Source organism: Accipiter gentilis, chromosome 3 (genome assembly GCF_929443795.1).
Source record: "Accipiter gentilis chromosome 3, bAccGen1.1, whole genome shotgun sequence".
NCBI lineage: Eukaryota > Metazoa > Chordata > Aves > Accipitriformes > Accipitridae > Astur > Astur gentilis.
The window spans coordinates 37,296,741-37,324,552 of NC_064882.1; the positions used below are offsets into that span (position 1 = coordinate 37,296,741).

At 41.7% G+C, this 27,812-nt stretch overlaps 1 protein-coding gene across 2 annotated transcripts in view; it reads left to right on the forward strand.

Moving 5' to 3' along the window:
• Positions 1 to 15,300, forward strand: part of CPZ (carboxypeptidase Z) — a 35,981-nt gene extending 20,681 nt beyond the window's left edge. For both annotated transcript variants that reach the window (XM_049791032.1, XM_049791024.1), the window contains exons 7-11: positions 4,648 to 4,806; positions 8,853 to 8,988; positions 10,075 to 10,214; positions 12,898 to 12,997; positions 14,778 to 15,300. In XM_049791032.1, the coding sequence (XP_049646989.1) occupies positions 4,648 to 4,806; positions 8,853 to 8,988; positions 10,075 to 10,214; positions 12,898 to 12,997; positions 14,778 to 15,133 (891 nt within the window). In that variant the 3' untranslated portion in view covers positions 15,134 to 15,300. The remainder of the gene's footprint in view (positions 1 to 4,647; positions 4,807 to 8,852; positions 8,989 to 10,074; positions 10,215 to 12,897; positions 12,998 to 14,777) is intronic.
• The last annotated feature ends 12,512 nt before the right edge of the window (positions 15,301 to 27,812 follow it).

Genomic DNA, 27,812 nt, shown 5'->3' on the forward strand with positions numbered 1-27,812 from the left:
TGAGTCAAACTGTGTCTGCAACGTCTCACTCACCAGACAAGAGTCCTTTCTTTGCATGGCTCTCTGCAGGATCAGTAGTGAGGGTGCCAGTCTCCTGGGAGCTCTTTCATGGGCTGTATTATCCCCTGAGCTATGTGTAGACAGGCTACAGGAGTGCCTGGCATGCCTAAAAAAGTAATTAAAAATGCCTTTGGCTTTCCATGGAGGTATCCAGGAAGGCTGCTTTTGCCCTTTTGGCCTGGATGTAGTGGCCACGCAGCAGATTTTGAGGCATGAAGGAAAGGATGGAGGTCTCCCTCCAGCCATGGGCTCGCTTGGTCTCTGCATCCAGAGGTGCAGGGTTGAAGGCCCAAGCACCACTGAGGAAGGACAAACATGGCTTTGACCCCTCTTTGTGCCAGTGCCTGGTGCAAGCTGTGAGATTGCCTCACACTGCGCAGCCCAGGGTCCCCGTAACTCTCTGGATTTTGTGGCTCTAACGTCTCCGCTCCCTCCCCGAGTCCTGCTTCTGCCCTGGCCCTTCTGATGGTCTTTGGGATGGTCGGTGGTAGACAGCCACTCGCAGAAGTCATTTTTACAACCAGGTATTTAGCTTTCTTAGATGCTGCGTGACATCGTAACAGTTTATAGAGGGCTGGCTGGAGACAGCCTAACACTTCTCCCACAGTTCCCCCCACCGCTGCGGCCAGCTCTGCCCCAGCTGCAGCGTGCTGGTCACCCCGGGGTGTCTGTCACCACAGACGAGGGACCAGGAAGCCTTGGCACACAACCACCCTCCGTCTGAGCTCTGCCTCCGTGGGTGCAGACCCGGGGCTACAAATACATCCCTTCTCCTGCAAACCTTTTCTTGTTCTTGAAGGAGAAATTGAAAAAAGGTGGTGGTCCAGTGATTCATTCCTCAGGGAACCTCTCGATGCTCTCCTGACCTAAACAACACCCGAAGCATCTCCAAATCCATATGCTTTGCAGACCAAATGAGGGAACCAATTTGCCCGTGGCCTGGATGGCACCGCAAAAACCTCCTTGCCGGCTGCATTTCACGTGGTTCAGAAACCTGGCATGAAGCGGTCTCACAGCCTCGTGTCCCTCTCCTCTGCCGGTGGAATCCCAGGACAGCCAAACCAGCTGTCCCATAATGAGCTTCAGTTTTGTCAGGCAGGTGAACCCGTGGCTCTTACAGTAGTTGGCTTTGTGCATGCAAAAGCATTAGATTGGATGTTTCAACACCAGCCTCTCAGCTTTCATTTACTTAATAGTGTTTATTACCTGCCTTATTAAAGCAATTATCTCAGTATTGCAGGGCATTGTATAAAGATCAGAAAATGGAAAGTGAGTTCCCAGCCAATCCCGTAGACTCAGGAGAGCTCTTGCCTCTCCGTAACCCTTGCTGTACGGTCTATTTTGTTCCCCACTATTATGAATTATTTTAATAAGTGGTCTGAGGGCTCAGACTGAGAGGCTGCAGGCTTCATCTGAAATGAAGTCAGTTAAATTGGCTTGATTCAAACAGAATTTAGAAGTATGTGCCAGTGAAGGCTGGCATAGTCTTTGGGAAAATGAGTCTGGTTGCTTCTAAAAGGGAAAAAAGAAATCTTTGAAAGCCATGGAGACAGTGACTAATTGCAGTACAATCGACAGAAATGAGATTCAGGTTTAAAAAGGGTAGTGGCCATTCCCTGTACTTATGCAGAACTAATTCAGCTGTTTTCTACCTGTGCCTCAAATTGTTCTTGTGAGATGGATGCTTTAAAATTGATCTCCTCTGACGAAAAAGCAAGAGCCCTGGTGAAAAAAAAAAATCAAAGCCCACAAAACCCACATTAAAGGAGATGTCTATGAATAGTCAAAGGCCAGAGTGACACAGCTCATCTGGTGGAGCTGAACCAGGATGTACACATTTCAAAGCCTTAATCACCATACATGATGTCACTGAAATGCTATTAGGATAAAAATAGTGGCATTGAAACTCCTGATTTTCCACAACTTCACTTCAGTAAGACGTTGGCTCTGTGACGCAGCAGTGTCTCGTGGCTTATGCAGGTAACTAGTGAGCGAGTTGGCTAATCAGGGGGAGGGACTGAATTTAGGAGCTCTGTGAACAAAACTGTGCATTTCACCCTTGCCCACTGAGTTGCAGAAGCAACTTACAAATCTTTTTATCGAGGCCCAAGACTGCTGTTTGGAAGCAGGGCTGATTCTGGCATCAGGCATGCCCTCTCCGGCTGGGCAGCGGGAGCTGGGGCGGCTGCAGGCGGGGCAGGGAGCTGCTGAGAGTTTGGGGCAGCATCCTCCTGGGCAGTGCCGGTGCTGCGGGGCTGCTTGGTGCCAGATCCTCAGCCACCCCATGAACCCCCAAACAGGGACCCCTGGGGCAGGCAGTGCTGCTCGCAGCCCCTTACAAGCCACCCAGGCTCTTCTCTCCAGAAGAGATGGGCTCAAAGGATGAACAAAGCACTTTTGGGGTTCGGGTGGGAGTGGCTGGTTCAGTCCCAAATTCCCTTGGGATGGAGGTCATTATCAGACCCATCCACTGTACAAAGACCAGAAAAGCAAGTAGTTTGACCGCTGCAGGAAACATCCTTCGAACACTGCCGGGTTCCTTGTCACAAAGCCTGGTGGGCTGTTTTGTTCTCCCACCTCTGTGTTGTGTAAGAAGGTGCGTGAGACTGCAAAAAGTGCAGGCTGTTTGTCCTTGCCTTTCAGGATGCCCTTTACCTGCCTTTTAAAAAATGTTTTTCAGGTCATGCCCTTCCTGGAAACGCTGTGTGTAATCTTCCCAGTTATGAAAAAAACTTGGTTAGGTTTCTGGTGTGCAAAGTGCATTCTGTGCATTTCTGAGTTGGTCAGACTTTACCTGTTACATCTCATCTTACATTTAAGTTGCCTGTTTATAATACCGTAGTTGAAAAGTTTGTGACGCAGAGATTCAGAGGCTACCGTTAGGTTGACAGATAGATAAAATGGACCTGGCCTGTTTCTCCTGAGGACAAGTGGCACAATCTGACTTGTATCCATGTGCTAATCAGAAATTACTGATTTAATGATTCACCTTACGGCAGTGGGAACCCTCAGGTTCCTATTTCTTCCCCAGTACAAGGTACAGCCTTTCCAAATAGCACCTCTGCAGTGGCTGGAAGGACTAGTTCAGCTCAACAACTACAGAACGGCATTTTAAGGAAACCTGAAAACTAGGAGGACTCAGTTAATAACTATGGCATCTGAAGGGAGGTAGCCTCCTGCCTAGGTCAGAAACGGGCAGGGTGATGTCTTCTTAAATCATTCCAGGTAAAACTGTGTTTAGACATGGCTTTTTCCTCAGACTGTTTGCTTTCTACCTCATTGCTGGGAGCTGTAATACATCCATGGTGCAGCTTTGCTCCACAGTGTTTTTCTCTGCTCCACACCTGTTTGTGTTACCCACTCCATCCCCAAATACCAATACCAATAGCAGAATCGGGACTGATCCAAAGAAAACAGGAATTACTATTACTGCAAATCTAATGTATAGGTCTTTATGTTTTTTTGGTTGGGTTGGGTTGGGTTTTGTTTGTTTGGGTTTTTGTTGTTTTTTTTTTTTTTTTTCCTGCACATTGCTGACTTGATTCACTGTTACTGGTCATTAGCCACTCTGGCACCCTGGCTGGCTGATTTTCTAATGGCTGATGGAATCAAAGCAAAGGGTGGTATGCAACGTTAGCAGTCCTATGTAGATGCTGAACTAAGTCCACCGTAACGGATCTTGCTAATTTTTTTCAAAACCTGCGTATCTGCACTTGTGCAAAGCAGAGTCCGGATTTGCAGCCTCTGCCCTCACCCACTTTCCCCCTGGTAACTTCAACAAGCTGCGAGGAAAAGCACCTCACCTCCTCCGAGGGCACTGGCGTGGGTCTGGGCTTGCAGGGACCGGCCACCAGATGACACTGTTACCCCTAAGAATTAGCTCGCACCGGAGCGGGTCCCCGGAACACGGGGCTGAAGGAGCCGGCTGGGCGCCCGGGCAGCTCCGGCAGTCCAGTGCCCGCTCCCTTGGCCACCGTTACTGAGCCTGGACTGCCAGCAAGACAAATTGTGTGACTTAACTGCCGCGGTTCACTGCAGGTAAACTGCAGTCATGGCTGTGTTTTATAGACATTAGGTTTCACTTATTTGCGGATGAACCTGGACCAAAGGATAGCAGGTGAGACAATGTATTTCCAACAAGCGCTGAGAATTACAAATTGATCCCCATATTCCAGTTTACCCGTCCAAAGTAAATCCTGCTGATTCAGAGATGAAATCCAATAAGGAGTTTGGTTTGCAAGTAGGGGTACAATGCCACAATTTTTCAAGCCTAAAATGCTGCTATCATCGCTTTCAGCTGCTGAAAATGTCATTGTAATAGAAAGTTACTCTTTTGTCAAAGTTTCTATTTCTTTTTTTTTTTTTTTTTCATTTTTTCCACAATAAACAGTGTGTCTCATCTGTTCCCTGGAGGAAACTGAGGCTCTTCCCCCATTAACCTTTGGGATGGAAGAGCCAAAAAACCTCAGCATTCTCCTTTCTGACACACTACCTTCTCTTCTGGGCTTCATCCTGCCCAGGATCAAACCCCTTCAGAGCTGCATGACTACTCACAGCTTTTTTTTTTTTTTTTCTCCTGGATTTCAGGTGGCCCCTGAGACGAAAGCAGTCATGAAGTGGTTGAGATCTATCCCGTTCGTGCTCTCTGCCAGCCTCCATGGGGGTGAGCTGGTTGTGACCTATCCTTACGACTATTCAAGGCATCCTATGGAAGAAAAAATGTTCTCCCCTACACCTGATGAGAAGGTAATGTTGTTTTTGCAAGGTGAGCATATCGATATGGTCTTCACGTGTGGAACTATGGAAACTTTTTTCTTTTAACAAGTAACAAACTTTGATTTATTTAGATTGTACACATGTGTGTATATGTATGCATGCAAGTATGTATTAAATATGTAATAAATCGCATGTTTGTATATATAATGCATGTATATATACAGATATATAATATGATTTATACACTTATTTAATGTGCTTTAAAATATAGGATCATTTACATGCTATGAGCTTGATCTGTAAAGATTTATCCATGTTTTGTGGGGCCACACGTGATTTCACAAGGCACAGGTTAGGAAAAGCCAGGCTTTTACTATTTAAAGGGTGTAGGCTGTGATATTTTTACCACAGATTTCCAGAAGAAAAGGAACAAGCCTGACCAGCAGTGTTATTTTCTGTTGAAATCTGTAGGAAAAAAAAAAAAGGCCGGCTGCCATATGGTGGCAGCCTTGTAACATTTATTCCAGGTCAGATGAACGGGAATGGTTTTCCCCTTTCGTGCCTGGAAAGTGCCCCATTTGGGACTCACTGTAAATCTTCTGTGAAATTTTTTGCCATCTTTCCTATTTCCCTTTGGTTTCCTCAATCTAGTATTCATTGCCGACATGCCCGCTAGGAGAACAGCTAGTTTTTCAGCCTTCTAGCATATGCTAAAAGTGTCCCTGGCCTCTTAAGAAAAAGTGATTCTTTATATAACAGCAGTTGAAAATAGTCAGAAGTTGATCTTTGACTTGAAGCATCCGTTATCTTTGAGCATATCTTTGGACTGACTACTTCTAAAGTGACAATTCTCACCAGCACATATTAAATATTTAAATATTTATGACTACAAACTTTTTCTCTATCAATCCATCTCTTCTGAGCTGTAGGATACCTACTGACTATGCATGTATGACAATGATTTAGCAGTAAAAAAACCTAGGCACTGCACAGCAGAAAGAAATATCTTTTGGGTGGTAATGAAAGAAACTCTTGGCGAGGACTAGGGCGAATCAGAAACCTGTGCACTTACATCCCATCACCTGGACTAGGGGTATTTTGATTTACACATAGATGGTGGAGGAATATGGCCGTGTGTGCCTTACATCCCGTCACCTGGGCTAGGGGTATTTTGATTTACGCGTAGACGGTGGAGGAATATGGCCGTGTGTGCCTTATCAAGCAGTTCACCTGTGGAGCAGCAGTCCCTCCATCACCTCCAGTCAGGGACAGCATGTGTGTTTCGAGTGAAACGATGCAGTCACACGGACAAAGTGCTCCATCCCGATGCAGTACGCGGGTGGGCAAGTGTGAATGGCATCCCCGGTGTGCGGTGGTGTAAGACAGATGACCTCACACCAGTGACGGCTGCAGTCAGTGGCTGCAAAGCCTGGGAAGTTAGCTACAAACTTGGAAGTTTAAAACCTACAGGGGAGGGCTAGGGATGTCCTCAGTTAAAACCACTTTTTCAAATGAGTCGGTACAGGAACCTTAACAACACTATCAGTATCACTTTAAATTTTGCCCAGAAAGCTAAAAACCTGTACCTGTGAAGTGACAGGCATTTAAGTAATGTCATCTGCAGCTGCTGCTGCTGGGGAACCTGCATCCTGAAATATAGCGGCTTGTTTTACCTGCCACACGCTAGCCATAACTGTTGTTCTGACTGCCAAACCGTCGAATTTGCAGCACAAGGAGAAATGAAGCAAGTTTGTACCCTTGGCTGCAGCCCAGGGTGAAACACTGCAATGCAGATAATGGCCAGAAATTTAAAAGTCAAATTCTGTGATGTATATTCAGACCACGTTGCCCTGTTTGAAAATACGTCTGGGTGCTGCCACCTCCCTGTGTCCCCCGTGGTGTATGCGTGGTAGCACGAGGATCCTCTTGGCACCTGCTCCAAGACACTGCGGATTTCAAGCCTCTTTAGCCTGCATCACAGCCTGGGCTGGCACCTTGCTGAGACCAAGGAGACTCAAAGCTGGACTGTGTCCTTACACTCACGATCTTGCATCTGGTTCAGCCCACCTGATCCAGAACTTTCCCATTTTTTGGCTTTTGCGGAGGTGGATGTTTTTAGCAGGCTCTTGTTGTTTTGTGTTACACAAGAAGCTGCATTGATGCCTGCGCTCAGTGGAGCAGAAAGGTGCACACCAAGGCAAATGCGTTCCCTTCGGTGAATGGAAATACCTTCTTCTGTCCCCCTAAAAAAGCCAACCTGTGGCAGTTGATGGGGCAAAAGAGCTGGCCAGGGTAACAGAACCGACCTCATTTTACCAAATGAAGCATCAAGGATTCCTCTGGGGTTTTTTCCCCTTTTTGTTCCACTTTATTACTCCTAAATATCAAAGCTTTTTTGAGGTCCATGACTAGTCATACATTAGCTGTTAAGTGATAATAACTGTATTGGTATCTGAGCACATTTCAGCTTTTTTTAATAAAAGGCTTTACTTTTTTTTTTTTTTTAAATCAAGTTCACTTGAATTTGGATTTCTCACTTTCTCTTCTCACTGCCACCCATCTTCTTTCACTTGCACTAGTGGCCAGGCAAAGACCTTATGACTTTTTGTGTGAAACAAGAGAAGAAAGACTTGGTCACTGGAAATAAAATGTCTGCAGATATCTTTGGGAAAGGCGAGGAACATACTCCTAAGTCACATGGGCACTTTCTAAACTTTTAGCAAATATCTTCCACAGAAGTTTCAGAACTGGGACCCAAATTCCTATAGAACTTAAAGATATTAGGCCTGGCCCCAAACTATTGGCAGTAGAAGTTCTTCTTAACATAATTAATTAACATCCATTTCTTCCAGCAGAACTTTGAAGGAGACTTAATTGTCCGAAGGAGACTCAGACACATACAAACTCAAACAACATGCAAAAGCATTTTATGTAAAGTCAGGATTTTCAGTGTCTGGTCATCAGAAGTATTTCGGTAAATTGTCTTTACACATACACTTGATTACCTACCTGATCCCATAATTGGCTCAGCTTTGTGATTATTAGAAACATCCGTAAATATTAGATCAAAGTTGTGTGCTTAATCATTTTGGTCTTTATCCTTTATGACAATATCAAAGATGAAGTTTTAGGATCACTTCTAAAAATAGGATTTTAGCCACCCAAGTTCTTGCACATATTATCTTAAGCAATATGCAATGAAACTTATGATGCTGAGTATTAGGATCTAGTAGCATCTGATAATTGCTGTCATTTCAATGTTGAAATCTGAATTTATAGCTTTTGTAGATGAGGTTCAAATAAACAAAAAGGAGAGGGGGGATTTCTGTAGAAAGTTTGAATAAACATTGGAGAAAAATGACAGGAACCTGATTCAAAGAAATGGTTTCTACAGATCACTGCTGTTTCTTCTGTCTTCACTACATGTACCTGTCATTTTTCCTTTCTGGGTGGTGACTCCTCTGCTCTTCATCAGTATCAACACTCTTAGGAAATCAGTGGTGACATCCTCCATCACCACATTCTATCCTTCGCTTTTTTGGAATGGTTTCTGCCCCACAAAAAGCAACTGTCATTGAGATCAAACTGGCAGGTTGTCCTGTGTGAGTGATAAGTGCAAAGCAAATTGACACTGTCTATTTTAAACAGCAGCAGCCAATGCGAAGATCTGGTTGGGCTGAGGCTGGTGTAGGTATTTTTGAAAGGGTAAAAATAGAAAGAGCTAAAACATAATGGAGAGACCTAATTTCAGCTTTAAAACCTGGGACTTGAAGTACAACCAAACATGCCCTCTACTCCTGCCCCAGATGATAGGTTGAAGCCAAGGTATCACAAAATCCGCTGGTATTTAATGTTGTCTCTGACTAAATGTATTGGGCTGCAGAGAAGGACCCTGGAGAAGAAGGCAAGTGAGAACTTCCTGGCAGAATATCCTTTCACAGAGGTTCACACACTCCATCACCCTCGAGGACAGAGGGTGCCTCATCATCTGGGCTTGCAACAGCAATAGTTACTAGCAACAATGACAGCGTTTACAGCTGGTAAAAGCAAATGTATTTCAAACCCTTTTGTTACAGATGTTTAAAATGCTGGCTAAAGCCTATGCAGATGCACATCCAGTCATCTCGGACCGATCCGAACTTCGTTGTGGCGGAAATTTTGTGAAACGCGGAGGTATTATAAATGGTGCTGAGTGGTACAGCTTCACTGGAGGTAAAACCACTTTACCATCATATCAAGTGAGGTAAAACCTCTATATGACCTTTATGAGACACAAGGGTTTGAAAGAAATAATTGTATTCATTTCAGTTTGCTTTCAGGCCAGACCCCTGCAAAACGTAACTTGTATGGGATTTAAGTAGCAAAATGTATGTTGGTAACATTTAAATTCATATACCATGGGAGGTATTCAACCCTGATATGACCTGAGGAAAGTTAGCAAGTTATACAAGGGTCAAATTTATTATTGCGTATAATATCATTCTAGTTTTCAAATCTGAAATGTAGAAATACATGCTTAATGCTATGCTCTCATTCCTTAGCGGCTTGAATTTGAATCCATCTTGCAGACTATGCAAGTGCTACTTTTTTCAATCTGTTTACATAAACTCTTTTTCAAGGAAAACAACTGTGACAAACACCCCATTCATTTGTGCTTAGGTTGCTAATTTGATTTCCCCAATAATAGTATTTCGTTTTCTTTAGGATTCCTGAAGTACTGGCATCATGAAATATCAGTATTCATAAATTTTCAGCAGTGCTTCAGTTGTGTTTTCAAGTAGGACTCAGCTGGATCCCCAAGTAATTATGTTGAAAACAGGCATTTAGAAAGCTTTGGGGCATGAGTGAGAATTAGGTTTAAATATCTTCGGCTTACATTCTTCTGAAAATTATATCCAACGTCTTTTGTACAGAAACGGTTTTGAACATACTAATGGCAAAAGGTCATCTCTTTGCTGGTGACCCTTGGCAATCACCTCTGATACAGCCGATTATCCAATTACCATGATTAACCAATGCTTATCTCTCTATTGCTACTTCTTGGTCAGGTGGATAATAATTTTAAATTATGCTTTTTCTACTGAAAGAAGCATCACTGTCATTAGTAAATTTGTAGTTGAAGCGAATTGTAGAATTCTGAATTTGTTGAATACTTTTTATATATTGGCCATGCACACTCTTTACAATATATTAATCCACACCCACAGGGACCGCATTCAGCTGACTGCAACAGCAAAGCTCCAGTTAAGGGTTACATGGCTTGTTCCTGACCTCTCCTTTTTCTTTTTAAACTTATAGGTATGGCAGATTTTAACTACCTTCACACAAATTGCTTTGAAGTTACCGTGGAGGTAGGATGCGAAAAGTTTCCTTTGGAGGAGGAACTGTTTACAATCTGGCATGAAAACAGAGATGCCCTTCTGAATTACATGGAAATGGTACGGCTCTGCTTTTACAGACCTTTGGGTTTACAGTTTTTCTTTTTCATTCTTTGTCAATCTTCGTTTCTTTACAGTTTCCCTGGTTAGTTATTGAGATAGCACCAAATCAATCATCACACTCCATCAGGAGCCCCGGTGCCTTGGTTTGTCTAGCAGGACACACAGATAATACTTGGCCTATATTGCAGGAAGGATGAAGATTGAGGACTGTAAAGGCCTTAAAAACAGTGAGAAAGAGGATTGTAAATACTTTATGCAACATTATAAATCAAGTGTCCAACATTTAATGCTAGAGAAAACCCACATATTCAGAAAAACATGAATCAACCTTTCTCTTGAAGAATAAACCAAGATCTGCTTTCCAGAGAGCTGCCTGGAACTTTTTCCTTTCCATATTCCATGGTTTTGGCCCAAACCCTACTGCACGGCAACAGGAGATTTAGATTCAACTAAAATGGGGAGGTTCTAAGTATCTTGCTAGAAATGCCTTTTCCACACTTTTCAGCTTGATTTCTTTATGAAAGTAAGTACAAAATATCTGAAGCCTGATCTTCTAAAGGAACAACCGTATGTCTGTGAGCATTAAAACATGCCATTTAAAAGTCATTTTTAATAATAAGTTTAAGCTGAACAAAAACAAATACCTCACTGACAATAAGTAAGTGAATACAGAAACAGAAGTTGCTCATCTTTCTCTCAGCCATTAGTAGATTAGCTTTCTGTCATGCCTTATTTTGATAGAGTACGCAGTAATTTAAATTTGTTAGGAGTGTTTTTATGGCCTTTCTAAGCAACCTCTTGCTACTTGTGGTAAGTATTATCATTCAATAAAGTCTACAGTACAGACCACCAAACTCATTTCATTTTACAGCTGTCTGATGAAAATGAGTTTTAGTGAATCCAAATGGGGCTGGGTTAAATCCATATATATTGCAACTGAAGTCTTCAAGATGTAAAGATTTTTATAGTGTGAGATACTGTAGAAGTCTATGCCGGAAAAGCTTTTTGAGTAAATGCAGGACAGTAAGCAAAACAACTTTGTAGATAAGGATGACTGAATTACTACCGATAAGGATTAAGTCTGCCATAACCAATTCAAACTTTTCTTATTCTGATATACACCAGGCTGTTTGGTGTGTGTACAAATCTACTTGGTTTAACACGCAGAAGCAGAATTCATTTTCATAAACACCGACCTCTTCTCCCTGTCAAAAGTGATGTCAAAACACTCTCCCAAACTTATGTGACACAGACTTGAGGCAAAATTAAAAATAGTATATTTACTAAAGCAAAACAAGTCAATATTGTTAAAGAAATTTCAATTTTGTCACTTTTATCCTGTCATGTTGTAATTGCAAAATTATTATTGAAGTTGGATGAGGTCATACTACTTTGAGTATGCCTACACTGTAAATTAAATTTGGGTCTGAGATGAGTCTTCTGACCAGATTTACCCACTATCCATATGATAAATCCTCAAGTCCATGCTGAAAAGCAAATTGCAGTGCTTCATCATAATAGTTCTTAAGGGACAGTTTTCAGGCCCTTATACTGAATTGCTCCTAAACTCTCCAGTGAATAGCTCCACTCAGTACAGAACGGCTGTTTAACAAGAACAGTGACAACACAGCCTCACCTTAAATAAAAAACTGTTGTCACTAGGCTAGACTTTTTTTTCCAGCTTCATATTAAGAGTTACTGTAAAGTTAGATATTTTAATGTTTATTTTTAAACATCTCTATATTCCAACAAAAAAGCAAATATATTTTTTCCATTATTTTGATGCTTTGTTCTTTTTTCTGTTCTTCTTTTGTGACAAAGGATAATGGGGAGGGAAAAATGAGAGGAAGAGAAAGGAGTTGGGGGGGAAGTGAAGTAAAGAACAGCTCAAGTTGATTATAGCAGTTCAGGGAAAAAGTTGAAATGGAATTATTTTTCATTTAAAAAGGTCATATAAAGTTTCCCATAGGAAATGTTTTCATTTCAGGAGGTTGCAAAAACAAGAACCTTAAGAGGTTTACTGTATAAATACTTGGATTTTTTTTCCTGTTTTGGTTTGTTTTGTTGAACTTCAAATATAGTGAGCTCTTTGTGCATCTCCCTGTATGACAGAATTCACATCGCTCTTTAGGTTGTCACCAAGCACGTTTCTCATCAGCTCTAGCAGCTCGGTTCTGTGCTTGTAGAGAAGGGAAGAAAGGTATTGCACACACTGCTATCATGACATTCTGACATGTATTGAAGTGTAGGCAGCAGAGAGATGATGAGTCCCAAGTAGCTAAAGTAATGCCTTCTTATTGTGTATAGAGCATCAGATGTTTTTTAAAGCCTTAACTTTTCATTTCTTTTTTTCGTTCTGGGTCTAGGGTAGACATTCAGAAACAGTCTTTAAATATTGTGGTGAGATCATGAGGTGCCAGTGATCTGTGCCGAGAAGTGTTGCTCAATGCAGAGCCACATACCTAGCCCAAAAAAGCTCTTGTTCAGTTATCCCTTTCCCTCAGCCCCCTTGGAGCTCCCAAAATAGAGGATGTGAGCTGAAGGGGCATTACTGCCCAAGAGCCTCTATAATGGGTTGAATATCTTGAAATTTTTTTCCTTTCTACAGGGTTTTTTCTGGAAGATGAGTAGGTGGTACTGTAATAAATGACTCCCATCTAACTTTGCTTTGCTTTGTCAGGTTCATCGAGGGATAAAAGGAATTGTGTCTGATAAGTTTGGCAACCCAATAAAAAATGCTCGTATTTCAGTCAGGGGCATCCAGCACGATGTCACCACAGGTAATATTTTTAGTTTGAGCTTTTTCCTGGGGCAGGATGAAAGCACTGAGAACTTAACCTGCAAAAATCTTGTCGTATTTGACAGCAATGGCACCTTAATGGAGAGCTGAAGGCTCAGCTGTGGGTTTGTTTCTAGTATAACAAGAAAGAAGACATGTCAAACTGGCTGTTGAGTCTGTCATGTCTCTGGGATGACTTAGTCCTTGCCATTGAAACTTCTGCCTGGAACTGTCTGCCGCCCATCAAATCCAATATGTCTTCAATGAGATTCAGAAATCCACCTTAGTTTCATGTTTGGGGGAATATGGCGATAGCCCTGCTCAAGGGCTGTAACTCAGCACATGAAGGTGCAGAGCCCTGATAGAATAAGTTAGTTGAAATATTGTGAGCATAAGGTGTAGAAATTAGAGTAGGATCCACACTGACTTTAACAACTGGAATAACTGCAGTGATTGAAGGACCTGCAACCTTTTTTGCTCATGTGGAAAAGCATAAAAATACGCAATTTTTGGACTACAGTTATGTCAAATGCAACAAACAAGAACATTGAATTATGTTCACTTTATACCTGTCGCCAGCTGGTAAACATGTATCGAGGCATATGCAACTGTTAATTTTCACAGTCATAAAGTTCTGAGCTTTTAGGCTCCCACTGAAATCAATGCTCTCATTTTATTATTGATTTCAGTTAGAACAGGGTAGGCCATAGGAGTGCAAAATAGAAGACATGAATGGTAACATTTTGCTCTAATGATAGTTGTTGAATCAATTCGGCAAGTCAGAATGGTTTATAATGTAGTGGATGCTTTCCAGCTTTAAAAAACCCTAACATTAGAGGGGATACAATAGTGGAGATGATGCAGATCCTTGAGGCTGGTGGGAGACTCTGGCATGAATTAGGGTCATTTGCAAACTTCTTCCCAGACAATGGCTTTCCATTGGCAGTAGACCTTTAAAGAATTAAGAATTAAATAAAAAATGTGTTTACATTGAAGGAAAAAGGAATATTTGTTCTTGAGTTAGGTGGGGTTAAGAATGTCATATGATTAAAAAGCCTTTTAATTTCAGTGTTAAAAAAGACTGAGAAATTCCATGAGAAAATAGCATTAAGGCAACATTAACTGAGCTAGGAAACTTACCATTCAAAATAAAGGAAATATAAAATGAAGAATACATATTCGGTTTTAAAACTCCCTGCTTTTGCCTGCAGGCTCTAACCTTCAGCTGGAGGAAATTTACACCCATTTTACACTAATGGCAATTTATACCAGCTGCAGCTCCAACTCCATAGTCTTATGTGCTATAATGTCTGCAAAGTAATTGAATGTAATATAATAAAAGCAGGGATTTCTTAGCTCCTTAGACATGCTATATATATATATATATATATATATTGCTGCCTGGATTCTGCTTTCACTTTCTTAAGTTTCACAGAGTTTTCAATTAGTTTGATTTCTTTGGAGTTATTCCTTGTACCCCTGGGAAAGCAGCATGAAGGAAAGCTTCCCTTCCCTGTGATACAGGCACAGCAGTTACTGACATTTTGCATGTGAATTTTACTCCATTAGCTCCCAAAAGCCAGATTTTCGCAGGCGGAGCCCCTTTTTGTCACTCGAGAGTCTGCATCTGAACTTTTTTCAAAACCCAAATCAACATCTGAGAACCCTTCAAAACCTGCCCCCTAAACGCTTGTGCACGCACGTGTACGTGCGTATGTAGCTGTAAAGGATGCAAGGCTAAAAACTAAGCTCGGTTTTGCTGTGCCTTTACCTTACCTAAGCTGCTGACGGAGACTACTGGCGACTCCTGCCTCCGGGGACATACATCATCAGCGCCCAAGCGGCGGGATACAGCCGGGTGATGAAGAGGGTCACCCTTCCTGCCAAGATGAAACGGGCCGGGCGAGTCGACTTTGTCTTGCGACCTGCTGAGGCTTGGCCCAACAAGCTCCTCCGCCGGTCGATGGAAGACACGTACGACCCGTACGACCCGCTGGAACTCTTTGACCCTCACGCCCAACACGGGCAGCCGGAGGCTCGAGGTGGGTCGCCGCCGGGCAGGGAGAAGCCTTGGTGGTGGTCTTACTTCAGCTCTCTAGACCTGCACAAACCTCTGTGGCTGCTCAAGCAGCACTGAAGGGCGTCACGGCGCTCTGCTCGCCTCGCTCTGCTGCCCTTCCACCCGACTCCAGACGCTCTCACTGCTCTTGGCAATATTTAAATCTGTTTCGTTTGAAAATATAATGTTAATTCAAGCTCGCTTACTACTTTTGTTTTCTCTCCACGCGCAGCTGAGTATGTTCAAGTGGTTTTATATATTAAAAACAATGGTGCGCACCCGTTCAAAGGCCAGGTTTCATGCAGTTTTTTTTTCTTGGTAATGCTCTGTACCTCTGCCCGTGTAGTTAACCACCACATTCATTATTTATTAGGTTCTAAGTACCTGCAGGAAAATATTCCTGCTCCTTTAGTGCATTTTTGTACATGTCTTAACACATTAATGACTATATAGTAGAAATAACTTTTAGAAACATTCGGAAAACTCTTTGCTTTCCTCTTTTTACATTATTTTAGCGTATTAAGTTCAGTTCATTAGCTCTTCTAATCATTAAAAAATCAGTAAGAATTACAAATTTGGAAATAAATCTGCATCTGAACAAGTAACATGTTCAGTAGGATGGGCTGCTCATAGGCAGGCTAGTGTCAATAATAACATATTTTTCCTGCTCCAGGGAGCCTAAATATCCAACCTTTATGATGTTTAAATGTTAAGATAATTTGAACAGGTTTTAATCTCTTAAGCAAATAGATTTTTCATCTATTTCAGCAAATTACTGAAAAATACTTTTACTGCTGGAAATACACACGTCCTGTGACGTAGAAAAACACATGAGATAATTTGTGAAGAATTTAGGTTAAAATGCGACATATTACCCTAAGGTTGTTAACATCATGTACTGTTTTGAGTCAATGCCCTTGTTAATGAAACTCGTAGACACTAAAGAAATCACAAACTTCTTTTCAAGTTGGGTAAAGCTAGGTGAATAGCAGTCTTGCAAGATGCTGTCCTCCCTCAGACATCGGATATAATTTTTTTTAGGGCAATCCAAAAAATATCCTTAATTTTGATGAAACACATAGGCCCACACTTCCTTTTGGCTTGAACTGGTTAATGAACTCTATATACTCACAATGTTTCCTCATTTAAATGCCAGAGCGTGTGAATAGGGTAATTGTTTGGAGCTGATGTGCTTACTGCAGGAGCTGCTGGGTTAGTCTGTCTGGATTACCCTTTGATTTCTAAAAACTTTTTTGCTCATTTTAGGTAAAGAAGACCACATTGCACAAATCCTATAGTCCGTATACATATATCTCACACAATAATTGTGCGAGACCCCAGAGATGAATGATCTTAATTCTGCAACCAGATGCTGCACATGCCTAAGTACCTTATTCCTAGTTGTAAACTGATTTAAGTTAGGAGTCTGTTATTCATGTGCTTGAATGTCTGCAGGTCTGGAGACTATATGAAAATGAAAGAAAACAATTTCATAGCATTAACAAAAGGTAATTATATGGGAGTGAATGTACCGCATGCACATGGATAAGTGTTCCTTGCCCAGGCTTGCCAAGTTAAAGAAACTCTGAATCCTAAATATGCCAAAGATAAGCGAGCAAGAGATACACCTCCAGACTTTATTTCCAGTAATAAGTATTACTACTGTCTTCTGTGGTCATTTTTTTTCAAAGCCGCCACCCTGTGAAAACAGTGGTAAAAGCTAAGAAAATCAGAACAATATGCCAAACTTCTAGCTATTAACTGCCCTTTTTATGCACATAATGTCTTGCACACTTAGAAAAATGCTTTCTATAAGTATTTCCTAGATTCTCAAAGGGCTATTTAGAATTTTTTCAAGTAATCACAGTAAATCCAAGCCCACTGAAATGCAAAACAGAATGACTGTGGAGAAAATTCACTTCTTTCCTGGAGTCTTGAGCTGAAATAGCAGATGGCACTCAAGGCTTGGGAAAGATGATTTTCTGGGAAGATTGTAAAGATGCGTTACATTTGAGAAAACTTGAAAAACTAGTATTCTATACTACTATACCGTAGTGAAATCCGTATGATAAAGCAAAAGTAGCCCCCTCATGTCCCTCTGCTTCATCCACAAAAAGAGGTGTCCAGCAGACAGAAAGTTCAGATCACACTTCTGCTAGTTCACATGCAACAGCCTGTACAGTTGGGATGTATTAAAGTGCATTGAAACAACTATAAGGCTCTTGGGAAAAGGTTCGTCTCAGTCTTCTGGAACTACTTCATTTTTTCGTAAGATAAAATCTTCAGTTTTCAGCTCCTTGGAGGTGTAAAAGACTGCCAGAATCCCCTGGGTGGATCTCAAAAATCCATTTGAGTTTAGATTAGATTTAGGACATCTTTATTGGTGCTTTGAGGTTAAGAAAAAGAAAGAAAGAAAGAAAGATAGAAAGAAAGAAAGAAAGAAAGAAAGAAAGAAAGAAAGAATTGGTCAAAACCTGTCAAATAACAACACAACCAAATTTAGTATCACTTTTTCTTTTTATTTGAGATTAATATAGATTCAGTTCTACATTTATCTGGGAGACAAACTGTTGGCTTGAATTTGTATCTGGACTGGATTACATAAATCTTCTTCAATATTTATTTCAATCAAGAAATGTGTGTTAAATATCAGATAGGGTTTTTTTAAAAAAAAAAAAAAATGAACAAACAACAAAACCCCAAAACAACCCACCCCACAACTATAATATGGTTAAAAGGATTGTAAGTGGTGGTGAAATTTAAGCAGCTGTAGGCAGCTCTGTCATCAAGACATGGAAATGAACAAAGTGATCATCTCTCTCATGCACCTCTCTAAGATGCTCATGTCCTGAGTTTAATGGAATGTAAATTTAGGAGCATATTAAACACTTTCTGAATAGGAAGAGGGATTGAAATGCTTCAGTGAAACACGCCCTCCTACAGCTGAAGTACAAGTAACATAGGAAAGAAGTGAAAACCAACCGAAGTTCCCTGGCAGTCTCCATCATGCTTAAACCATGCCTTACAGACAGGGCTTGGCCTTTTTCCAGTGCTACACTGGAGCGTGAAAGGTTCAGCAGCCAGACGGTGCTGTCAGGAATTATAGTGTGTGTTCATGAGACTCCCTCTCCTTTTAAGTCAGAGTCTACATAATTTTTTTCAATTACCTTCCAACCACATATTGAACAGTATTGATGTATGTTTTTGTAACATCCTCCTTAATAATTAATTTCCTAGTCTCCACATTCGTTTCAGAGGGGATCTTCTCTACCATGGAGCCAAACTTTTTCTGCACAAAGCAATCACATTAATAAACATTCTGACCTGCCAACTGTCCAGACCTCATCGCTCTGCCAGCAATGAATCTTCCCAACAAGTCAAAGCATGCAAATCTAACTAACAACATTAGAAGCATAAAGAGCAAAGAGAAAGGTCTGCTTATGTCATACGTGCAGTTTCTCTTTCGCTCATATGGCAGAAAAAAGTCAAGAACACATACGAAAAATATCAGGAGACAAATTGCAAGCTGTGTTCATGAATTATACCAAAGATTTGGGACTGTTTGTTCCATTCATGAAAAATTTTTAGATCAAAACTAACAATAATAGGCAAAGGCAGAAAAGTTTGCAGCTGTTGACATCTTTGTCTCCTGTAACAAAATGATGTTCCAGTCTTGGGCCACACACATATAGGAAGGAACATCTTTACTTTCCTAAAGATAGAAAAGAAGAGAAAGGTGCCTTAAGCTAACTGCCTGCAAACAAAACTTTAAGTGTCAAAATCACTGACTAATAGAAGCTCTTCCTGCTATCATTTTTCATAGTGTTTATACAGTTCTTCTCCTTTTCGTGCCTCAGTTTAGCAGCTAAAGGGAAGCACTCCAAAACAATATTGCAGTCTGTTCAGAAGTCCTGTGAACCAGCTGTTGAGCAGAGTTTGCCAAGCCAGTGCCATTTCTTTGTGTCCATCACTCTGGTATTGCACTGCAGTTTAAAAACAAGCCAGAGATGTCTTTAGCGGTTACGAAAGCAACCGTCAAAGTGAGGCAAGACTCCGTGGTGATGCCTGCAGACAGCCTTGGAGACTCTGTGATGGGTGGGCATCCCCCCCCTGCAGCAGCGAAGCACTGAAGATTCAGCTTTCAGGAGACGAGGGACAACAGGGAATGGAGCCGTTTGGGTGGCTTGGATGGAAATGTGAGCCGAAGCCGATACACCTTTTTTACAAAGCTCCTGTCAGAGGTACTCTCAACTCTGTCTTTCTTCACTGTGTAAGATCTGTCTTTTGAAGCTACCACAGTGTAAAAGGAGTGGATGGGGAGGGTGTAGTATACTACCCCTGTTGTCTCTGTCTTCACGGCATGTCGGAGGAGAGATCCCGTTTGACACTCGTCTCTTCTGACGTTGTGTAGTCTCAAGTCGTGCTGCCAAAGGGCTTCACGTCGGCTTCCTTGATGGGGCATCCAGACCGCTGCGAGGAGGTGTGCTGCTTCCAGCCACCCGTCACACGCGGGGCACGCCAGAAGAAGGGCTTCTCTGTAGGGGCTTTTTGGTGGCCACGTTGTTTCTGGCTCCAGGTCTGCTTAAACGAGCGTGTGATGAATGGGGGATTTCCCCCTAGTTTGGCAGCTCCTTCTGGTTCCCTGGGGCCACCATGTCACACTAATACAGCAGCACTAGTGTCAGTGTGACCACGGGGGTATAAGGGAAGAGGCTGAGCACCTCTGCAGCACGCCGTCAGTAAGCATCCCACTGGAATACCGCGACTGACCCAGACTGCCTTTTTGGGCAGAGCTTGGAAGCGTAACACCACTTTCCCATCCTCTTCAGAGATGTTAATAGCGCATAAGGCCAGCTGGCAAGGTGTGCTTATATCACTGAACTGGCAACTAAATAATTGTATAAGTAGAGGAATTTTTGGCAGGTGCTTGCTACTGCAGCATCTGTGTGGAAGTGGATTGTGGAAAGGGATGTAGCGGGTTTTAAATATTTTTAGAAATGTACATATATATCTTTGAAATACATCTATAATTTCAGTTTAGAGGTCCTAACTTCAAAAGGAAGCAAGAACAAAACCAACAACAAATCATCAATATACATCTGTAACTAATCTTTGTTATCAGGGATTATTTTAAATGATTGGAGAAGAGACTTGGAAGTTAAATATTTCTCTAAGGGGTTATATCGCCTTGCAACAATAGAGTCAAAAGAATAGTGATAGTGGATGCTGATATTGTTTTTAATTCTCTTCTTTCAAAATGGATTCTGAATGGGTTTGTGCACTTGGTAATGTAATGCACATGCATCCCTTTCAGTTTTCTCTTTCTGCAACAAGATATATATTCTTTATTTTCATGCAATTAGTACTGGCACTGCTCTATGCTGGATCGGATTAAGCATTTTTAGGATTTTTTTTGTTTAAAAAAATAGTATTTCAGTGAAATTGACAAGAAAGAGGCAGTGGAAAATTCCTTTCTGATGAAGTCAGGTTATTTAGCTTTTCATGTTTCACACAGAAGCACAATTCTGAAATATCAGTTTCCTGCAGGATGGAAACTTGCACCCAGTTGCGTTTTTGAGGAAGTTCTTTCTAATTGCTATTCTTTCCCTTTTAGGAACTGTGATTTAGTGTGTGAAAAACAAGCTTGTTCTTCTTTTCTACCTCATTAGTAATTGTCATTTTGAATAATTGGATAAAAGTCTTACATTACAGTATTTGATTTGTTTTACTGTTTTAAGGAAAGTTTTTTCCTGCCATAATGCAAAAGCTGTTAATTTCTCATTAAAAAAATCATTGAGCAGCCTCAGGCTAGTCAATGTAATACACGCTATGCAATATATGCTGGGTACCACCATTAATCCTACAGCTACATGTGTACAAATAATTAGAAATTAAACCTTGAATGGTTTAAGGGGCAAATCTACAAGAAACTTTAAGAGCATAACTGTAACTTTTGGCTCAGAAGTTCAATAAGTAAAGGCTCAAAATCTCTGCCTGCCTTTAAAGTCTTTGTGTTTCCTAACTTACAGCCAGTGATGTGCAATAGCTATTTGAGCTTTGCTGCTTGGCACGCACAGCACTGCCCGCAACCATCACGACCCTTCCACGTCGCATCGTGTGAACATCCCACATTAGTTTTTTCCTGTTGTTTCCTTCTGTTGCGGAGCCCGGGCGGATAAGCCAGGCTCTGCGCCTCAGTACCCATGCAGGGCAATGGCTGCCCCACGCTCAGGGGCCTCCTTTATGCCATTGACTTCAAAGATGGGTAGTTCAGCTCTGCAGGGGAGCGCTCCTGCCCCTGCTTCTCATCTGCAGCTCTCTTCTCTAATCTTAATGCTAATCCTGATGGCTTGCAATAAAAGAATGCTGGTGGTGCCTCCGTGATACCATATTTAAGAAAGGGTAAAAAATGCGCAGCGGCTGTGAGAGAGTTGAAGGAGAACGTGTAAGAGAAAGAGCCCTGCAGCCCCCCAGGTCAGTGCAGAAGGAGGGGGAGGAGATGCTCCAGGCGCCGGAGCAGAGATTCCCCTGCAGCCCGTGGGGAAGACCCTGGTGAGGCAGGCTGTCCCCCTGCAGCCCAGGGAGCTCCACGGGGGAGCAGATCTCCACCTGCAGCCTGTGGAGGACCCCACACCCGAGCAGGCGGATGCCCGAAGGAGGCTGTGACCCCGTGGGAAGCCCACGCTGGAGCAGGTTTTCTGGCAGGACCTGTGGAGAGAGGAGCCCACGCTGGAGCAGGTTTTCTTTGAGGACTTGTGACCCTGCGGGGGACCCACGCTGGAGCAGTCTGTGCCTGAAGGACTGCGGCCTGTGGAAGGGACCCACGCTGAAGCAAGGGAACAGTGTGAGGAGGAGCACCAAAGTTGAAGTGTTACGGAGTGACCACAACCCCATTCCCCATCCCCTTGTGCTGCTCAGGGGGGGAGATAAAAGAGTCAGGGTTGAAGCTGAGCCTGGGAAGAAAGAGAGTGGGGGGGGAAGGTGTTTCTAGTTTGGTTTTTCTTCTCACTATCCTACTCTACTTTCAATGTCAATAAATTAATCTTCCCCAAGTCAAGTCTGTTCTGCCTATGACAAATGTCCTTATCCTTAATTGATGTCCTTATCTCGACCCACAAACTTTTTAACCTTATTTTTCTTTCCTGGCCTTGCTGAGGAGGGGGGGCAAGAGAGTGGCATGGTGGGCATCTGGCAGCAAGCCAAGGCTAACCCACCACATAGTGTCTGCATGTCCCAATGAATTTTGCACTGAGTGAGATGCCCTCTATATTGTGAGCAGGTATTTAACATGGGTTTTGAATGCCTCTAAGCATCAGGGCCTTAAATAAAACAATGTTGTAATGATGAGGACAAAGTTTGGTTGTGAATCTACATAAGCAGGCCTGAGATGTCACCTAATGGGTTGCTGGTGGTCCTTTCAGTAAACTGGCTGCTGAAAAAGCTAAGCGATTGTTTAAGATTGTGCATGGAGGTGATGATAGAGTGAGGATTAGGTCTTACGGCTTTTTGGCTTCTTCAGCCACATGGAAACCAATGGCAGTTCTTCTAGCATGTTTTTCCATTAACTTTTGCTTGACTATCAGTGACAAGTAGGCTAGCTGAAACAGCCCTGTTCTTATTCTTCATTTAGGTACATCCACAGCCTACTGTAGCCTGTTCTCCTCAGCTGCACAGTGGTATTAGTTTAGGTGCAATAGCAGTGATCCATTTTAAAATGAGAATTTATATTAAAGCTACACATGTAACAACTAATGCAGATGATAGCAATAATACATGATTAACGATGAGTAGACTGGTGAAACCCATGGAAGTTAGATTAATAAAAAATGACTTCAGAATTCACTGCTTTATTCATCTTCAACAGGAATAAAGATAACATTTGTCATCAGAAAATAAAGTTTCATAGATAAAAATCACAGGCAAGTATACAGTAATATATTGCAGAAAGCAACATACTGATAGCTAAAACAAAAATAAGACAGCATAGCTCTTACACTGATATTAAGTAGCATTTTATGTCTGTAATAATGTTTCAGCTAAGTATATATTTGAACCATATAACCCACTATTTAAACGAACATTATTAAGTCATACCTTGGATGTCTCAGTCAACCTTAATGTCAGTCACAAACGTAGTTATAAAATAGTCCATAAATCTACTAAATAATCAAACTACCTTTACCCTATAGAAGGAGTAAATCTCTGAGAGTTAGATCACATACATGGACAAAGAAAGGAATACAGGCAACACGTTTTTATGCATTAATATAATCTAGGGAGAAGGTGACTTCTAAAAATAATAGCTTGTGTTTTGGAGGGTTGGATGGTATGACTGCTACTCAACCTTTGGAGAATACTTTATCTCCTGTGCAGCCCAGAGAAAGTGATACCCCAATTCAATCATAAATATACTACAAACTTCAAGAAAAAAATTAAGAAACTGGACCGCACAGGAGTTAGTATGAAGTAAATCCATCTACTGGTAAGGATTACCAGACACAGTTAAGGTGGGTTTTTATCATCCCTTTGGATCAGCCTTTCTTACAAGAACCAAGTCGGCACAGAGCTGTTATCCAGGCTGCCTCATTTTGACCATAAGAAGCTGGGGGAGGGGATCAGTAGCCCAAGGTCATAGTGACCTTTTGGGTGGTAGGGTGGTGTGAACAGGGCAGGAGGGCGGTGAGGACTTCAGCTGGCACAACTGCCACCCAAGAGGAATGAAGGAACTAGCCCAAAGGCTAGCAGAGCTATCTTCCTGGGGGGAAAAGAGAAAATACACTTCTGCAATAATGTGATGGCAGTCACAAGAAAACTCTTGCTGGACTAACTGGAAGTCATACTCACCACTAAGACAGTCAGAGCACTAGAGGGAAACACTGGTCTGGATCAGACCAGTGGTCACCTCTGCGTGGTGCTCCCTGAGGCTGGGGGCTAATCCTGCCCAGATAGATGGGACAAGCCATGGCCAGGGAGCCTTTGCCTTGAAAGGAGTTTTTTCTGGACATCAGCAACTTTAGGCAGGGCCTGAGTTAAGCAGACAAAGGTTGTGTGATGTGGCTGCATTCGGTTCACAATTCCAGTGCTGCAAAGTGCTTCTGAACACAGCCTCGGCTACGTTCCTCAAGCAGAGATGCTTAAATTGAGCTGGTATGTTACCAGAGCTTTGGGGAGAGCAGACTAAAGTAAGATGGTTGTTTCTGTGCTCAACTGAACAAATAAAACAGACTCTTGCCAGGGCTCAGCTCTGAGATGGCATCACGACCTGCTGCCAGGGCTGGGATAGTGCTGAGGCAGGTCCCTAGGTGTCTTCATCCCTGTGGCCATGATACAAGCCCTCCTTAGGCTTTGAGTAATGCCGTGAGCTTTTATTAACCCACAACATGTTTTACTCTTTTTCTTACTCACATGGACAATCCTCTAAAGGAAATGCTAGACTGGAAAAGGGATTTGACGTTTATTAAATTAAAAATGTCACAAACCAGAGCTCCAAAAATTAGAATGCTCATTTGGAACATTTCTTAATTTATACACACACACATGCATGCACACATACACGGAAGCATATTTTTATATAATGCATATATAAAAAATAATGGCTTATAAGTTACATAGTATATTACTTATTATTTTGTATTGCTATCAAAAAGATATTTCAGCCATTAGGAATAAAAATGTAATATTGCCTTTATTTAAGTTAGTTCTGATTTTTGAAGACTTGATAAATATGCCTACTTTTAAGTCAAATAATAAAGGTTTCAAAAGCAGGTGGGTCACAAAACCTAAGGCATTTTTCTTCCTTAATTTTTTATCAGCTAAATTTAATGAAACATTGATGTGGCCAAAATATGAATATGTGAGTTTTCTGCCAAAAATTAGCACTGTACAAGTGATTTAGTTAGTTCTGCTGCTTTTATTAATGTAAAATACCAAACTTACTTAGGCAGCTCACAAGGTGCAAGTCTTCAGTAACAGAATTACTAATGAAATTAAAGGTGAGATCTGAGCAGGTTAAAGCAGCAGCAAGGCTTAGTGGTTAGGGCTACCAGGAAGCAAACAAAACAGAGAGACATGGCAGCTAAAACAACACTGTTGTGTGGCTAATGCAATCCTCAAGGCAATGCTTCTTCTGCCCTCCAGTAGGTAACTGGGAAATTAGAAGTTTGTTTTGACAAAATTTCTGGTTTTTCACTAATGTTAAGAAAGGAGTGGAGAAAGGAGAAACTTACTTAAAAAATTGAATGCAGACCATTCTGTCTCTAGCAAATAAATCACTGCAGTCGATTGAAATCACTAAGAAAATGTTTGTCCCATTTCTGTAGAGGACATGTGAAAACCAATTTCTGACCTGAAGGCCATTTCATTTTAGGCATAGGAATTGGACAAGTCCAAATTTTAAAATCTCAGGACCCTTGCTCAGCTACACCGATACACTGTACCAAAAGTATGCAGGTTACTTTGCTTCTGATGTTAATAATGCTCACTTAAATGTCTATTTGTCAACTTGCTCAAAAGCGTCAGTCTTGGCATGCTCAGGGGTACAACTCCTATTTCAGTCTCTGCTGGGATTCACAAACTGGATTTTCCTCTGACTACCTTCCCTGAAAGGCTTGGTCCAGTCAGCACTCATGTTGCTCATCCAAAAAACTCCAGTGGCTGTGTCAACTTGCATTTAAAACCCAGCTAGAGAAGGCAGAGCCTTCAATAACCTAGTGTTTATAGTGTAGCTGCTACATCTTTAGCTCTTCCCTCCATAAAAAGTGCTTCAGTCTCATGTTTTCCTTCTAACTGGATGATTTGCTGATCACTAAGCCATTCTAGGTAAGCTACTTCATATTTCTTATGCTTTTTTATAAATATGTTTTCAATAAAAAAAAGACATAATGACAGAACATTATATCATGGTTATGCTCCCTGTTTTCAGGGTTTATTCACTCTTATTAAAAATGTGCTGAATACACTTACCAGACTGGACATGTGAAGAGGTGGAGTACCTGCGGAGGGCTTCATCTCACTAGACTTTAATGTAAATGTATGCAACCAAGATAACAGCTCTAAGCTCAGTTAATGCAGGGAATTACACACTTTCATTATCCATATAACCTAGAGGTCTACTTCATGTCTGCTTTGAAACAGGACGGCTTGTCCCAAAATTGCATGTATTTCTCTCCATTGGCTATGAGGTGACTACCTTAGATGCAAACATTTTCATACCAACTCTAGCTGGGTCCCAAGTTTCTAACACAGGGACAATTTCTGGCACGGTTCTTGGCACACACAGAAACACGTGTGTAGGTTACTGGAGAACTTTACTGACAAAACTAAATCTGTAGTCTTCAAATACCTCAGGGTTAGGTGATGTTTGAGGATCTCATCCTTTAAATGATACTGGCAAATTCTACCAACATTTCAAGTCCTTTTTATATCACTGTATCATGTGGAAACATATGTTTATGTGTAAAAAATCTATCAAAACCCGGTCGCCAGTATGAAGCACACAAACACTAGTAAGAGAACACAGCTCCGTCTGGTTTATGTTCGGTCAAGAAAAGAAGCAGCAGAATGGACCTCAGTCTCTGTGGCTTACCACGGTGTTTTTTGATTGGCACTTAGTCCGAGTCCAGAATGTTTTACAAGTCAGGGACTGTGTTTCCAAATTTCTTATGAAGACCCTAAAGGATTGATTGGAAAAGCATTTTGGTTACGACTTGACAGATAGAAATATTCAGGAGACACAGGAAAGGAGCTGTAAAAACTAGTATTTTCATTGCATGACTAGTGGCTGTACAACCATGTTTTCTTTCAGCAGACGTACAGTGGTTGCTGTTTTTGCAGATACTCTTTGACAGAATCTGGAGGGTGCATCCGCTATTCTGCTTAGCTCTTCTTCACACAAAACGTGATCATTGTAAATCAAAAAATCAGATAGATAAATAAATCTGTTAGAGACGGTGACAACCGTCTGGCCTAATATGTCTGCTTTTTAGGAGATTTCAGCCTTTAAGTTTGTGGGTACAATCACAAACACCTATGTAACTTTCTACATAATCAAAAAGAGAATTCCGTTTTCAAGTGTATCTTGCTACTGCTTGAATATCTTTAAGGTAGGAGGGGAGAATTCCTTAAAGGTTGCTGTCCAGTAACACCACCCGTGCAGTATATATGCTCCCAGGCAGGTCCATGTCGCTCTGCAGTGCTTTCCTGGCTTCTTCTCCCTCCGCTCTCCTCTCATCCAGCCTCTGCCTACTACATTGATGGGAAACAACAGCAACATGATATGCTACATTCATTCCTCTGAAAGACCTGTCTGCTCAGGGATTTCTCAGAAATTCTCCATTACAGGAAGAAATGCAGTAATGGATAGTGGTGGAAATCTTAACTTGTGAGCTTATGTAAAGGCATACAGTTCTGATGAATAAAAACCAGCATCTGCTTTAAAATAACCCCTTAATATATTATATAGTTGGGGATGTCGTCTTGAGCTATTTAATGTCAACCATTATGTTAAACTCTTGTCAACTACTTTGCTTCAATTCTACTCTGAAGCAGTGATTTCCATAGTTTGCAGACATTCCAATGGTCTCAGCTTTATTAAGATGATGATGTAGTTTACTACCTACATAAAGCTAAGCCCCACTGCTGAGACTAGGAACAACTTTCAGAAACTCTGATGCAGAAATCCCTCCAGTGGGAACTGGCCACTTGCCCCTCATTGAATGTAAGTGTGAATGCTTTCTTGAGTAGGAATTGGCTGTTGGAT